The 13,619-nt window shown below is 46.0% G+C and overlaps 1 protein-coding gene across 4 annotated transcripts in view; it reads right to left on the reverse strand.

Moving 5' to 3' along the window:
* Positions 1 to 13,619, reverse strand: part of HDAC5 (histone deacetylase 5) — a 129,177-nt gene that overhangs the window by 24,359 nt on the left and 91,199 nt on the right. For 3 of the 4 annotated variants that reach the window (XM_066628789.1, XM_066628787.1, XM_066628785.1), the window contains 6 exons: positions 12,426 to 12,560; positions 8,926 to 9,148; positions 7,495 to 7,706; positions 5,427 to 5,744; positions 2,504 to 2,669; positions 593 to 726 (listed from right to left, as the gene is read on the reverse strand). In XM_066628789.1, coding sequence (XP_066484886.1) covers positions 593 to 726; positions 2,504 to 2,669; positions 5,427 to 5,744; positions 7,495 to 7,706; positions 8,926 to 9,148; positions 12,426 to 12,560 — 1,188 coding nt within the window. The remainder of the gene's footprint in view (positions 1 to 592; positions 727 to 2,503; positions 2,670 to 5,426; positions 5,745 to 7,494; positions 7,707 to 8,925; positions 9,149 to 12,425; positions 12,561 to 13,619) is intronic. The other variant, XM_066628786.1, reaches the window with a different exon arrangement.

Consider the following 13,619-nt stretch of genomic DNA (forward strand, 5'->3'; position numbering starts at 1 on the left):
CAGTTTTGCTCTAAGGTGTTAGCTGTATTTTTGTCAACAATTTTTCTTCCATTTGTATGTGAATGGTTATACTTCATCTAGTATCATTCCCGTAATTTTAATGAGTTGTTTTAAAGCGTGTTGACTTCTCCTGATGCACACTACATCTTCCTGGGGAAAAAACTGGGTTCTAACCAAAGAAAGTGAATCCTGATTAAGCACTAATGAAATGAATGGAGCCTGAGTCAACCATGACTAGCATCTCCATTGATTTCAGTGGTGCGTGGTCAGAATTCACTTTCTTTGGATACAACTCACTGAATCTATATATCACAAAGTTAGATCCTATGCCTGGTTACAGCGCTTTTTATGTTTAAACTCCCTGGATGGTTTTTATATCTGATACAAATTATATCTGTAATTTAAGGTAGCTATAATAATTTTAATTTTGGGGTGCTTCTTCTTTTTGTCCCCTTATATTGGATCAGATATTCTAGACTGAGGGTTCATGCCGCTGTAAAATAATTCTTCAAAATGTGTTCCTACTTTAAACCCAGCCCTTGTTGCTGCCTTACCATCTGCTGGCAGAAAATTCCACTTTCAAGATCCTTACCTCACACTTGCTCAGCAACCCCGTCTCTTGTAATCTGGACCAAATACTCTGGATTCTCCCAGCATGTTCTGGGTGAACATTAGTGTTTCCACATGTACATTGGTGCTTCAGCATGAATGTGTCATAAACTAAGCCTGTGAGAAGGTGGGAAATGGAAGCATCGGAGGAAGAGAAAAGAGAGATCAGAAGGGAAAATTGGAGAGATCACAGCAATACCTCACAGGTGCCAGAGCTCAAACATGCTTGGAAGACCCACCTGCTACACAGGGACTCCTGGTTACTTGGTGTGAAAGAAAATACACTCTGCCCATGCTCAAAAGATAATCTCAACTATTTCATGGTGATCATGTCTGAACACCAAATACAACGAAATTCAGATTCAGAGAATGGTTCAAATTAAGTGCTGCCTCCCAGACTGAGAAATGGTATGTGTGCACTCCCAAACTAGGGAGTGACACCCTCATATTGGGCATTGGAATAAGGCTGCAATCCTATATAGATTTACCTGGAGGTAAGCTCCATCAAACTCAGTGGGGCTTACTTCTGAATAGACCTGCCTAGGATTGCACAGCGTTGCAGAAAGACAGATGTCCCTCATGTCATTTCCCTGAACAGTCACACTTGAGAGTTTATAGGCTTTGTGCAGGTTCACAATGATGGGATTACGTTCCTGGAGGGTTACAGGTTACATTCTGCACTTGGAGGAGGATGTCCCTTAGGATATTTATGTTTGAGAGTATGAATGAGATGATGGTTTTTGTTTGTCTTGTTTGTTGCTGTTGAACAATTTTTGGCAGGGAATTCCCTGGGTGGGAGAAGTGGAAGGAGTCCCAGAGAACCTGAGGCAGCCTTGTTATTACAAACCCTGAGCTCAGGGTTTAATTTGAGATAGTTATTGGGTCCAGAGCCTATTTTCAGTGGCAGTGCTCCTTGGAACATGGAGAATAAAGAATTTTCCAAAGCATACTTAGCATTGTCTTTCCTCACACATCTGGAAGAACTTTCATGGCAAGGCTCATGGCTTCCAAGGTGGTATACTGTTGCGTCCCAGTATCTAGGGGGGTTCCATTCCACCACCACCACCCCCCAGTGGATAAGGAAACTCCAGATATGGAGAAGACTGTCCTGCTTCCTGTTAGTTGCCCTCTACCATGCAGGTTAGTTGCCTGCATGTCACTTTGCTTTATTTATGTAAGTTTAAAGCAAGAATCACCCATGCTTCTAGCATGACTGCACAAAAAATAAGGAAAATAATGGGTGCAAAGGGGGGAGGTTGTGCCCCCTGGATCTGCCGATAACTGAATCTGCAGGTGCTGGATCCGCGGATTTAGGAGCCTGCCTGTATATCCCCAATGGAGATACAGGTATAACCTAATTATCCACGAATTTTTTACCTGAGGTTTATCTCAACGCCATGAGAAGGGCCCTTTAAATTAAAGAAAAAAAGTCGTTTAACAATAGCCTCATTAATGCAAGAGAGGGCAGCTGGCAATCCATCAATCATTCTCTCTCTAAGCATTTAGAACAGCTTCACTCCAAGGCAAGCAACCCCTCTCTTCCCCCAGCACATGAAAGAAAAATAATCAGTTTGCATTCCTTCCCAGCACTGCGCTCTGGATGAAGGAAGGGGTCACTGGCTCTGAGTGAAGCCTTTCTAAGCACCTAGAGAGAGATTGATTAATGGATTGTCTGCCTAATGACTCTGCCTTACATCACAAAGGTCAGCAATGCTTTTTTAAAATCACCTAGCAAACAGGCATTGTATTTTAAATGGATTTGCTTTAATGCAATTTTCGCCATCCACTGAGTTTTGGGAATGGAACCCTTGCGAATAACAAGACTCAACCTGTACTAGTCATGTATCACTCTTGAGACACAGTCCCTAAGAGAGGATTCTTCACTGCTTCCTACCTGTAGTGAAAAGGTGCTTGACCAAAGGTTCAGATGTACTGCTCTTCAGGCTGGTGCTGGCAGGTGAGGACTGGGTGCGGCTGAGGGCTTGATGGGGCAGAATGTTGATGCTCAGGGGCGTCTGGTAGAGCTGGACAGGTCGCAGCTGATGTGCGTCTGCAAACACCTATCAAAATTGCGCAGGGGACACCAGACAGAAACCGGGGAGAGAAAGGGAAGACAAACAGAAAGAACATTCAAAGGGTCTCACTACTTTTAACACCTGGGCAGTTTAAAACTGTGGCCATATTTAGCTTAAATGAGGCACCCAGTGCCCTAATGGTTCACGGATACATAATTTCTTCCTAGCACGTACAGAACTGGGTATTCTTTTGAACTTAAAGGCTGCAATCCTACACACCAGTGGTTCTCAAACTGGGGCATCACAATGCCCTAGCCAGAGAGTCCTGGTCTCTGCCCCATTAAGGGGCAGGCAGGGGGGAAGGCAGCGATGTGATCCGCTGGATCGCACCACTTTGGAGGGGCACTGGGACTTGCTGTCACTTACCAGAGCCTGAGCAGCCTCCTGGGGGTGCAGGGAACCCCTGTGCCAGCCTCCACAGGGCTCCCCAAGATGCAGAGTCAATAAAAAACATGATTGGGACCACTTCCAGTTTCACAAACACAAAACCAGAAGTGGTCACGATAGCAATTTTGATGGCCTCTGCAGCATGAGGAGCCCTGCAGAGGCTGGTGGGGGGGCTCCTTGTACCCCCGGAGGCTGCTGCAGGCTCTGGTAAGTGGCAGCAAGCCCCTGCCCCCCCCAAAGAGGTGCAATCCAGCAGATCGCATCGCTGCCTTCCCCCTGTCCCTGCACACACTTGCTGTGGCTCAAATGCACCCTGAGAGTTTGAGAACTGCTGCTATACACAATCAAATTAAGAGCTTTTCTAGATTGTCCACATCCACCACAGCCATGGCCCAAGTCCCACATTCATGCTATCTTTCTGCTTGTTCCTTTGGAATCTATTCTCCACCCCCACTCACTACCTTCTGATTTCTTAATGAAGTGCCCTTTCTTCTGGAAAAGGAAATTTTTTAATCTATGTGCCAAATGTACATCTTCAGTATGAAGCTGATGAAATATTTAAGGTGCACAAAAGACATTAAAAAAATGAAAGATGGATGAATCATACTGGGGAGTGATGCAGAGAAGTGGAAGAAAGGCACTTTTGCAAGGGCAGGGGAGGACAACAAGGAGGAGGCCTGTAGGGTGGAAGATGAATCATTCTCCTGTTTGGAGATTCCACCACTGTTATCTCAAATGAATGGACTGAGAAATGGGGAAAGCAAAGTGCTGCCTCCTTCTCCAGACTCACAACCTCTGCAGTGCCTTCACTGATGCCCTGAAACATCATCTTGCCTGCTCCCACAAGGCCACATGGCTCTCTTCTACCCAAATCCCCACCTCTTACTTCTGCCTCCTTGTACAAAATCAGAAGGATTTAAAAGATGTTGCCCAGACCCTACTGAGAAAGCAAGGCTGACTATCCACAAATTGCTCTGCCACCACCACCAATCCAACTGTGCAATCTAGAACCCTAAATTCCACATGCAGAGAGAAAGTGGCTGCACAGCATGTAAGTTTGTATGGGTTCTGTGACAGAGACTGTGTGCTCCTCTATGCTTTGCACAGTGCCTAGCACACTACTGATATATCACAGATACTAAGTAGCAGTAGCGGCGTTAAGTCAAAAATTGATGCCTGCCAGCTGGAACTAGAGGAGCACCAAAGAAACACAGAACACTTGTCTTCCTGTTCATTCACACACACACACACACACACACACACACACACACACACACACACACAATTTTTGCTTGAGACTTGCTGGCCACGCGAGGAACATCTGCCGTACTTGCCAAGTTAGCACTGCACTGAGCAAACCCTTAAATTCTTACATATAAAAATGTATTATTCTTATACAAAAGAACGCACTAAATCTCATCAGTTGCTTCTTAATACTCAATGTATATAAAAATTCTTGCGCATCAAATGAGGTCCCATGAGAGGCGGGTAAAGGGGGTAATTTGTATCCAAGCCAAGGGTCAAAAAGGGGGCCCAGGAGCCAAAGGAGGGGCCCCAAAATGTCCTGGGATCCTAAATTTTCTGATCTCACCCAAATTCGCTGACTGCATGGGATACTGGGTACACAGAGGCAGCTGCTGCCGCAAGCCATATCTGCTGGGCCGAGGAATGAACACAGGGCACTCCTTAACGCAATGTCAAATCTGGGGAAAAAACTGGCCTGCTACAGTAGCTCTTTGGCTTGTGGATCTGTGAACCATGAAGTACAGAAACTCAGAGACACCACTGCGGGACCACAGCTGCTGCAGAAGTATGTTTTGGTACTGGACACTTTCTATTCTAGTGTGGGCCAAAAATACTATGATGCTAACTTTCTACAATGATTTTCTAAATTTAAAGATTTTAGAGACTTAAGAGCGTGTTCGGTTTTCTGTATTATTGTGTTTAAGCTGCCAAAGCTGTGCAGGTGGGTAGACCTGGGCTCCTCACTGGGAAGCCCAGTAGACCTGGATTCCAAAGACTTTTCTGGCTGTCGTCACCCTCCCTCTGCCCTGTTCAGCTCCCTCCCCACCCCTGTTCTGCCCACCCTTGTCACTACCCTCCCCTGCTGTGTTTCATCCCCCCCCCCACTCCTTTGGGAAGGAGCCCAAAAGAAACTTTGTACCCCCTTCCTCTTGGAGGCCCTGCGTCAGGCAGCACTGCTTCACTGTGCGACTTTACAGCAGTATAAAGAATGACTGCCCCGTACAAGGAGGAACTTGCATTGGAGTACGGGGTTTAAAGGTCTCTTTCTCATAAAAGAAAGGAGATCTCCACATAGATTTAAAGGATAATGGACTTTAAAGCAGGCCTCACCTGCCTGTAAGTCACCCCCAGCTCCTCCACCTCCTGTTCTTCTTCTAGCCCGCTCTCCCCAGCCTCATCTTTCATTCGGAGACAGCCCTGCTGTTCCACCACTTCCTCTGCGTCGCCTTCTTCTTCTTCTTCCTCCTCCTCTTTTTCCTCCTCCTCCTCATCCAGGTCATGCGGAGTTCCCTCACTCTCTGTCAAGTCATCCACCACAAAAGAACGCAAACCCTGGCCCAGGGGCTCCTGTTGTTCTGTCAGCTCCTCCTCTGTCTCTTCAGGGTGAGTCGTGGGCGGCTGCGGCAATTCACCAGTCTTGGTGATGATCTAACAAAAGGAGTAAGTGGGAAAGAGAATGTGACCTGGTTAGCTAGTAATACCTACGGCAGCAGTGGGCAGCCAGCAGCTCATGGAGCAAACTGGAACAAGGAAAATACTTGCTTCTGTCTTTTTTTGTGATGAAAAGGAGTCTGAAACCTAGACTCACTCCACTTACCTGGTGGTAGGACAGAGATAAACCCACTGTTCTACTCCCCTCTCCTAAAACATGTAGATATTAGTCAGGGGATTCTATTCCTATATTCCTAGCCAGCTTGGAACATGCTGATGGTGACGAAAAGAAGGGACATATCCCCTCATCCCTACACACTGTCCTAAGCTGCTGCCTTTTGCTGCTCACCTTTTTTCTTTGGAAACACCACCTATTTTTTCATTCATCTTTGACTGAGAATTCAGAATATATCATTGTAACCTGTTTAATTCCAGTGCTACGTTGCCTGCCTTTCTTCAGATCTGATTATGAGGTAGGTAGGGCTCTCTCTCTCTCTCTCTCTCTCTCTCTCTCTCTCTCTCACTGGCAGTAAAATGCCAGCCTGTGCAGCATGGACAGGCAACACAGAGCTTTTAAGGGCTAGTGTGTCTTTAATATTGCTTCCTGTTCAGTGTGCGACTGGGGGATTAGCGATGAATTGTTCCTAAACAGTCAGCTTCCATTCTATGCAAGGGGGTGTGGGTTTTTAATTACTGATTCCTTTCCATTTTTTTTTTAATGTAACAGCAACATAGTTGTAATAGAAGGAATCAATTAAATTAAAGCATCCCCCATGGGAGACTGAAATTATTATTTATTGATAGTATTTTTATCCCACCTTTCTCCCACACCAAAGGGGACTCAAAGCTGTGAACAATATCAAACACAAAATCAATATAATGTATATTAAAAATAATTAAAACACTAAAACACCCAGAACCACCTCAATTATAAGTTAAAAAAGTGGCAGCCTCCTGCATCAGTTAAAAACCTTCATGAATAAGAAGGTCTTGAAGGCCCGTCAAAAGGTTTCCAGAGAGAGAGAGAGAGAGAGAGAGAGAGAGAGAGAGAGAGAGAGAGAGCTGTTCTTAATTCCAGGGGAAGGGAAAAGTTGCCTAATTATTAAAGGGCAATTCATCACAAATACTTCAGCCATACTGAACAAGAAACAATAAAAGGGCAGAGGCTGCAAGGAGTAAGATGTTAACTAATGTTGCCTCTCAGCTGCTGAGAGGTGAAGTGATGCTTCAGCAGAAGCAGCACAGCTGAAAGGGCAACCCACATGATAACTGGGCTCTCCCATATCTTGAAAATATGATCAAGATTTACATATTTCTCTTCAGTCGTTTGAACCTAATGAGTTTCTATTTGAGAACAAAGTGTTATTTCTGGCCATCATCTGCCTGATGACATCACTTCCTGCTTAATGATGTCACTTCTGGCCCTCAGCAGGTATCATGAATGCTATTTGGCATGCTGTATGAAACAAGTTTGACACCCATTTTAAAAGGATCTTGGTCACAGGTCACAGGCAACTTAACACTACAATACGTTGCATACAGAATCATGGTTTTAATTCCACTTCCAGCTGATTAAACACAACAATGGCTTCCCCCTTCCCCCCTGATAGCAGCTCTGAAGAGCCCTAGTATGAAACCAACCCTAGAGTAGTCTACCATCCAGTGTAGCCATGAAATACAGGCTCAGGTGTAGTGCGCAAGCTCTTTTCTGACCCTCGCTAAAAAAGCAATCACCTTCTATACCTACCTTTCCCAGTTGGATCTGCTGCTGCTTCTGTTTCTCTAAGAAGTGCTGGTGCTGTTGCTGCACAACCAAATGCTGCAGTGCTTGAGGACTCTGGGGCAGCGGTGACGACTGGGTGCGGCTCAGCGGGCGGTGCCGGGGTAGCTTGCTTACAGTCCGCAGGTTGCTGGGGATGCGCTCCCCTGTCACCAGAGGGGATTGTCCATGCAGAGGGACTGTGGTGACGGGACCAGAGGTCATAATTAAGGCATTGTTTCTGGGCTCTGTCATCCTGACCATCCCACATTTCATGTAAAAATGAAAAATTATAACCAAGTTGCCAGTCCTCAAGACTGTTATTTATTTAATGAGTTTATACCCCGCTTTTCCTGTTAAAAACTGCGCAAAGCACCTTGCAATAAAATCAAATATATCATTTAAAATATTTACACACATAATCAACAGGCAATAAACTAGCTGCAATAAAACAGGCAATAAAATAACAGTTATAAGTAGATAAAACACTCCTCCCTAAATACCGGGGAGTGGGGTAGTGGCAAGGGAACAGTTCAATAATTATAAGACAGCGGTGAGGAAGCCCCCTTCCCCCTAAAAAAAATTAGTTAGTAGAAACTGAAATGTTTTATGCCTTGTTGGAACTGGTCTCCAGAGAGGGCTGATTCAAGATCCTCCAGAAGCATGTTCCAGAGGTGCAGTGCCACAATAGAGAAGGCCTTCTGCCATCCCTCAGTGGAACTCTTAGCAGGGCTCTGCCAGATGATCTAAGGGGATAAGCCAGACTGTAAAGGAGTACGTGGTCCTGAAGATACCCTGGTCCTAGGCCATATTCTACAATGTATTCCACAATGTTTTGAGTGCACAAATTAAGCACAAACCTGGAAGGCTGTTAACTACTATTACTCATTTTATAAACAAGTGGTACTAAAACAACGATTAGTGAAGTTTCTCTGCAAGAGCTCCTTGCAGAGGAGCTATTGTTTACCTAGGGGTCACCTGCACGGGAGACAGAATATATTACTCAGCTGCCACCACAATGAGACAAATAGAGTTCCCATGTCCTCATTGCCAGGAATACAACCAGAGTCATACCCAGAATATAACCTCATACACCAAGTCCCCACTTCCAGGAATGGCTAAAAAGCACAAAGTGGTTGGGGCAGAACTGTGTGCCTGATGAATGGCCAGCAATGCTAAGTATGGGCACAGACAAATGATGTCACCGGCATACACAGGGCACTGCTGGCCTTCAATCAACCCCTGCACTCCTGTATAATGCAGTGTCAGCCACCTCTCCATCCACTGCCTCACAGTAACACCCACTCGCATGTGCTCACCACTCAGTGACTGTGGCAGAATACTACATTCCAACTCTAGGCTGCACAGGCTGCCACTGGACTGACCCATACTTCGTTCACACCACTTCCCCCCACTCACCAGCAATTAGTGTGTTCTGCTGTCGCGCCTGTTCCAACAGCAGAACGTGCTGCAGCAAGGAAGCGTGCCCGTGGTTGTTGGTCTCACCCTCAAGGGCCACCCCCAGAAGGCAACTGGGGATGGACGACATGCTCAGAAATTTGCTCGTCAAGGCGCCCCCCTGACGCAACGACTGGATGGCCTGACGTTCTGCTTCCTGTTGCGTGGAAAGGTTCGGAGAGGCCTAAACAATAGAAGAGAGAGACAGAAGTGTTCACAGTCATCATAGAAATAGAGTGAAACAGTGAAACATAGAAACAGGCTGTTAATGGCCAAGCTACTACTCCTATTCCATTCCCCCATCAGTTTAAGGCACTGTTCTGGGGAACTGAGCCTGAGACTGAATGGCTCCTGTAAACTCTGTCCACATTCTGCCTCTCTTGGGAGGGAGGGAACGCTTGCTTTGGGAAACCTCTAGACCCGGGCAGTCCAACATTTACTACTAAGGGGGCCACAATACCCTGGAGCCATCCCCCAAGAATGCAAATGCAGAAACTGATGTGATGAGGTCACCGCCAGTTACTTCCGGGTTCTGAGCCGCTGAAGGGGGAGGTGGCAGGAGAAGCCGGCAGAGGAGGAAGCAGCGGTGGGTGTGGCCACACTTTTCAATCTTCCTGCTGTGCCATTCTGGCTTCTTCTTCTACAAAAGAGAACCAGAACAGTGCAGCAGGGAGACCAAAAAGCTGCTGAAGAAGGAGGGGGCAGTGAGTGTGACAGGGCAATTCGGGCGCCGCCAAAAGAGACCTTACGAGCTGCGTGTTGGACCAACCTGCTCTAGACCAATCTAGCCGTCACCAATCTAGAATGACATCTACTTTAAAACTGGAATGACTTAAGGTGTCCACTGAATGTCCTCCACACTAATCCAGTTCAAACATTCTGAATCAGATGGGAGCTGGGGTGAGGTCCAATCCATCATCACTTTGCACAGTATTCATAAAATTGAACCCAAAGGAATTAAGGCAAACACATTTAATGATTTGTTCAAAAAGAAGCAAAGTTCAAGACCGGAGGCTGCTGATCACTGGAACCCACTGACCCAGCACAGGCGAACAGCCAGTCGTATATCTGGATTCAAGTTCAGGGCTAGACCTATTAAAAGAAGTCAGGAACGCTAGCTGATTTCAGCGAGGTCTGTGTATCCAGGGCCCACATGTCTAACCGTAAGCATGTTGCTGCTCTCAGCTGAGGAAAACAAATCATTGCAGAGACCAGCAGAACGCGACGTCTGGCACTCAGTTATTTCCAACCTGCGGTGCTGAAAATAGCCAAGTTGTAGACTGGGCACAAGTACTGCATGCCCGACTGAAGCCAATTTTGGTGCTGTCACCAGAGGGAGGCAACAAAGAGGTCGCAGCTGGGTGCCAGTTGGAAGGGGGGCGGCAGTGAAGAAGGAACCAAAAGACTCTTCAAAAATGATATCGCAAAGCAGAGTTTAAAAAAAAACAAAAACCAAGATTTCAAATCTCCTGGGATGGAACACTTCCCAAATGATGAGATCTCTATAATGTAGGAGGGGAAAAAAATGTGTGGGCGCAAGAGCCTCATAGAATGGAAGACTATTTCACCAGTTTTAGGAGATACACACTGGCTACCAATTTGTTTCCATCACACTTCGAAGTGCTGGTTTTAACCTTTGAAGCTGTGAATATAGGTTTGGAACCCAGGAACATCTGCTCCCATGGCAAACCCACCAAATCTTTATTTAACACTTGCAACAGTGAGTCCTTCTCTAGGCAGCCCTGCCTTCAGAGGCATGAGGGAAAGCTGCAGGGAAGAGGACCTCCTCATTGGTGAAGCCCTGCTTACAGAATGCCTGCCTCAGGCAAGCGGGAGAAGTGCCAACCTCATTTATTTACTTATTTACATTTTTATGCTGCCCTTCCTCCAAGGATCTTGGAGTGGCGTACATGATTCCTCCCTTATTTTTGTCCTCACAACAACCACCCTGTGGGGTAGGTGAGGCTGAGAGACAGTGGCTGACCCAAGGTTACCCAGGAAGCTTCATGGCTAAGCAGGGATTTGAAACTGGATCTTCCAGGTCTAAGTCCAACTCTTGAACTGCTACACCATCCTGAGTCTCATCATTCAGGTGCCTGCTTAAAAACCACCTTTTTCACAATTATCTGCAACACTGACGCTGGTTGCCTTTTACTGTTTTTTTTTTTGTTTCACCAGCTGCCATTGTTTTGTGGTTTTTATGACTGTAGCGTTAGTTTTTATTGTTATTTGATTTACTATGGCTAAGAATGCTATAGTTTTGCTTGTTATACACTTAGTTGTGAACTGTGAAGGAGAAAAAAAAAATCACTGGCACAGGGGTGACAGCAGAGTGTGACCAAGTCAAGAACCAAGTGAAGGGCCCACATGCATCATACAGTTCCGCCTGAGCCAACGCTTGAATCCTCAGTGCCCATGTCAGTGATACCATGCAATATACCATCAGGGGGCATAAACTGGGACAGGGGCTAATGCAGGGCTTTGCCCCAGGGACTCCAAATCTGCTACTTCTGCAATCCATGCTGCTGCTGGCACCAAGCAGTATATATGCTTTTAACTGGGCCCATCTAGCCCAGTGTTCTGCCTCTCACAGAGATCCACCAGCTGCCTCTGGGAAGCCCACAAGCAGGAGAGGAAGGCAGTGCTCCCCTACAGCCGACGTCCAGAGGCATACATGCTGCTGAAGCTGGAGGTAGTTCAAAGCATGCCAAATTGAACTGGAAAATGTAAGTGTCAGTATTTTAATTTCCAGATCTGCTATCCTATATTCCTTCTCCTGGTAATCCACACTGCTACTTATAGAAACTAACTAGGTAGTGTGACATGCATTATTTAGGACAGAGATTTTCAACCAGTGTGTGCTGTGGCACGTTGGTGTGCTACGAACGATCCGTAGTTTGGGGGAGGGAACCACTGGGGAATATGAGCTCCCCCCACCTGAGGGGCAGTGTGCCTTGTCAATTGCTCAAAACACTGACGGTGTGCCTTGACAATTTTAGCGCCTTCTCAGCCTGCAATGAGATGGAAAAAAGGTTGAAAATCGATGGGAGCAAGGACGGCTGACTGGCAGCTTGTAGAGCAGAGTGTCAGTAGTGGATACAATATGACCTTGGGACAACAGGGACCTGGGTTCAAATCCTGTCCCAGCCACAAAGTTCACCAGATAACTCTGAATCAATCAGTTTCTCTGAGGCTTAGGGGCTACAGGTTCCAGCAGCAGGTTTTAATACAGCCAGTTCAACATTTATACCCTTCTCCCTAACAGACTCTGAGAACTAAGAACAGTGAATAGCTATCATTATCATACCAAAGCTAGTTAACTTTCCTGCGGCACTGACTAGGATCAATACAGGTACAAGGAAGAATCCTGAGCTAGATGGGCTCTGTGTGGGGATTTGGCAGAACTGGAGATCAAGGCCAGTGCACCCATTCTTGGGCTTTTGTAGGAAGCATGTACTCACGTTGAGGTGCGAATTTGTCACTGTGACTGTAGCCTGTAGTCCTAAGGAGATATTGGGCAAAGACGGGGAAGTATATAAGCTGAGCTGGTTAGCTGACCCATCCATTGCGACAGCTCGATGTTGGGGCAGCATCTGCTACATAAAAGAGAAGAAGAATTGAAGATAGGGATGGGGAGACAGGAACATGTAGGATAAAGCTTTTGTTTTTGGGCAGAGACCAAGCAGACGCAGATGCTTCCTCAAGAATACACAGTCTAGCACAAGTTGAAGACAGTAGGAAGAGCCAAGCAGTTGCGCAGCTAATGATAATTTAGCCTGGTGCCCCGGAAGTGATGTCACAACTGAAAGTGACACCATGTCCAGGCTTTTAAAAAAGGGAAAATGGGGGGAAAACCCACCTTCTCCCCCTAGCAGCTTGCCACCCACTTGCTCTGCCACCTCCCCTAGCCAATGGCATAGCTAAGGCATCTATATGCTACCTGGGATCAAAGAAGATTTTGTAGCCCCCCCTCCCAAAAATCAAATTTAATTAAGGGTCCAATCCTATCCAACTTTCCAATACTGGTGCAGCTATGACAATGGAGAATGCACTGCATCCTGCACTCAAGGGGCAAGCATGGAGGCCTCCTCAAGGTAAGGGAACATTTGTTTCCTTACCTCGTGGCTGCATTATGGCTGCATTGACACTGGAAAGTTGGATATGTTTAGGCCCTAAGTAAATAAATAAAAAGAGTGCCCCTTATTGGTTAAAGACACTGTGCTGGGGTTAAGAGGGACCATTACTCTCCCACTGCTAAAGAGGAGCACCACTTGAAAAAGGGTAACACTTAGCAGGGGTAACAGTATTATGATACATGGAAATGAGAGCTGACTCATGCTAACACCTTATTGGTTTCATGCTGCATCATAATAACATCTCATTGGCTCTCAGAACAATCAATCTCATACGTAAATTCTGAGTTAAGGAAATCCACTTCTTGTTCCATAAGGCAATGTGTTTTCATTTTCTGGCTAATTGACCATAACTTTTGAATACAGATATTCCAATGTGGTTTGTTTCATTGCATTCTGCATTAAATTACCCTTCCAATGATATATAACATGATGATATAATTCGTACATACCCCAAGGTTTTCACAATTTTGGCCACTAGTGTCAAGCTCAGCTTGTTGCTCCCCTAAAGTTTGATGCCTG

The sequence above is a fragment of the Tiliqua scincoides genome, chromosome 5, assembly GCF_035046505.1.
Source record: "Tiliqua scincoides isolate rTilSci1 chromosome 5, rTilSci1.hap2, whole genome shotgun sequence".
Taxonomy (NCBI): domain Eukaryota; kingdom Metazoa; phylum Chordata; class Lepidosauria; order Squamata; family Scincidae; genus Tiliqua; species Tiliqua scincoides.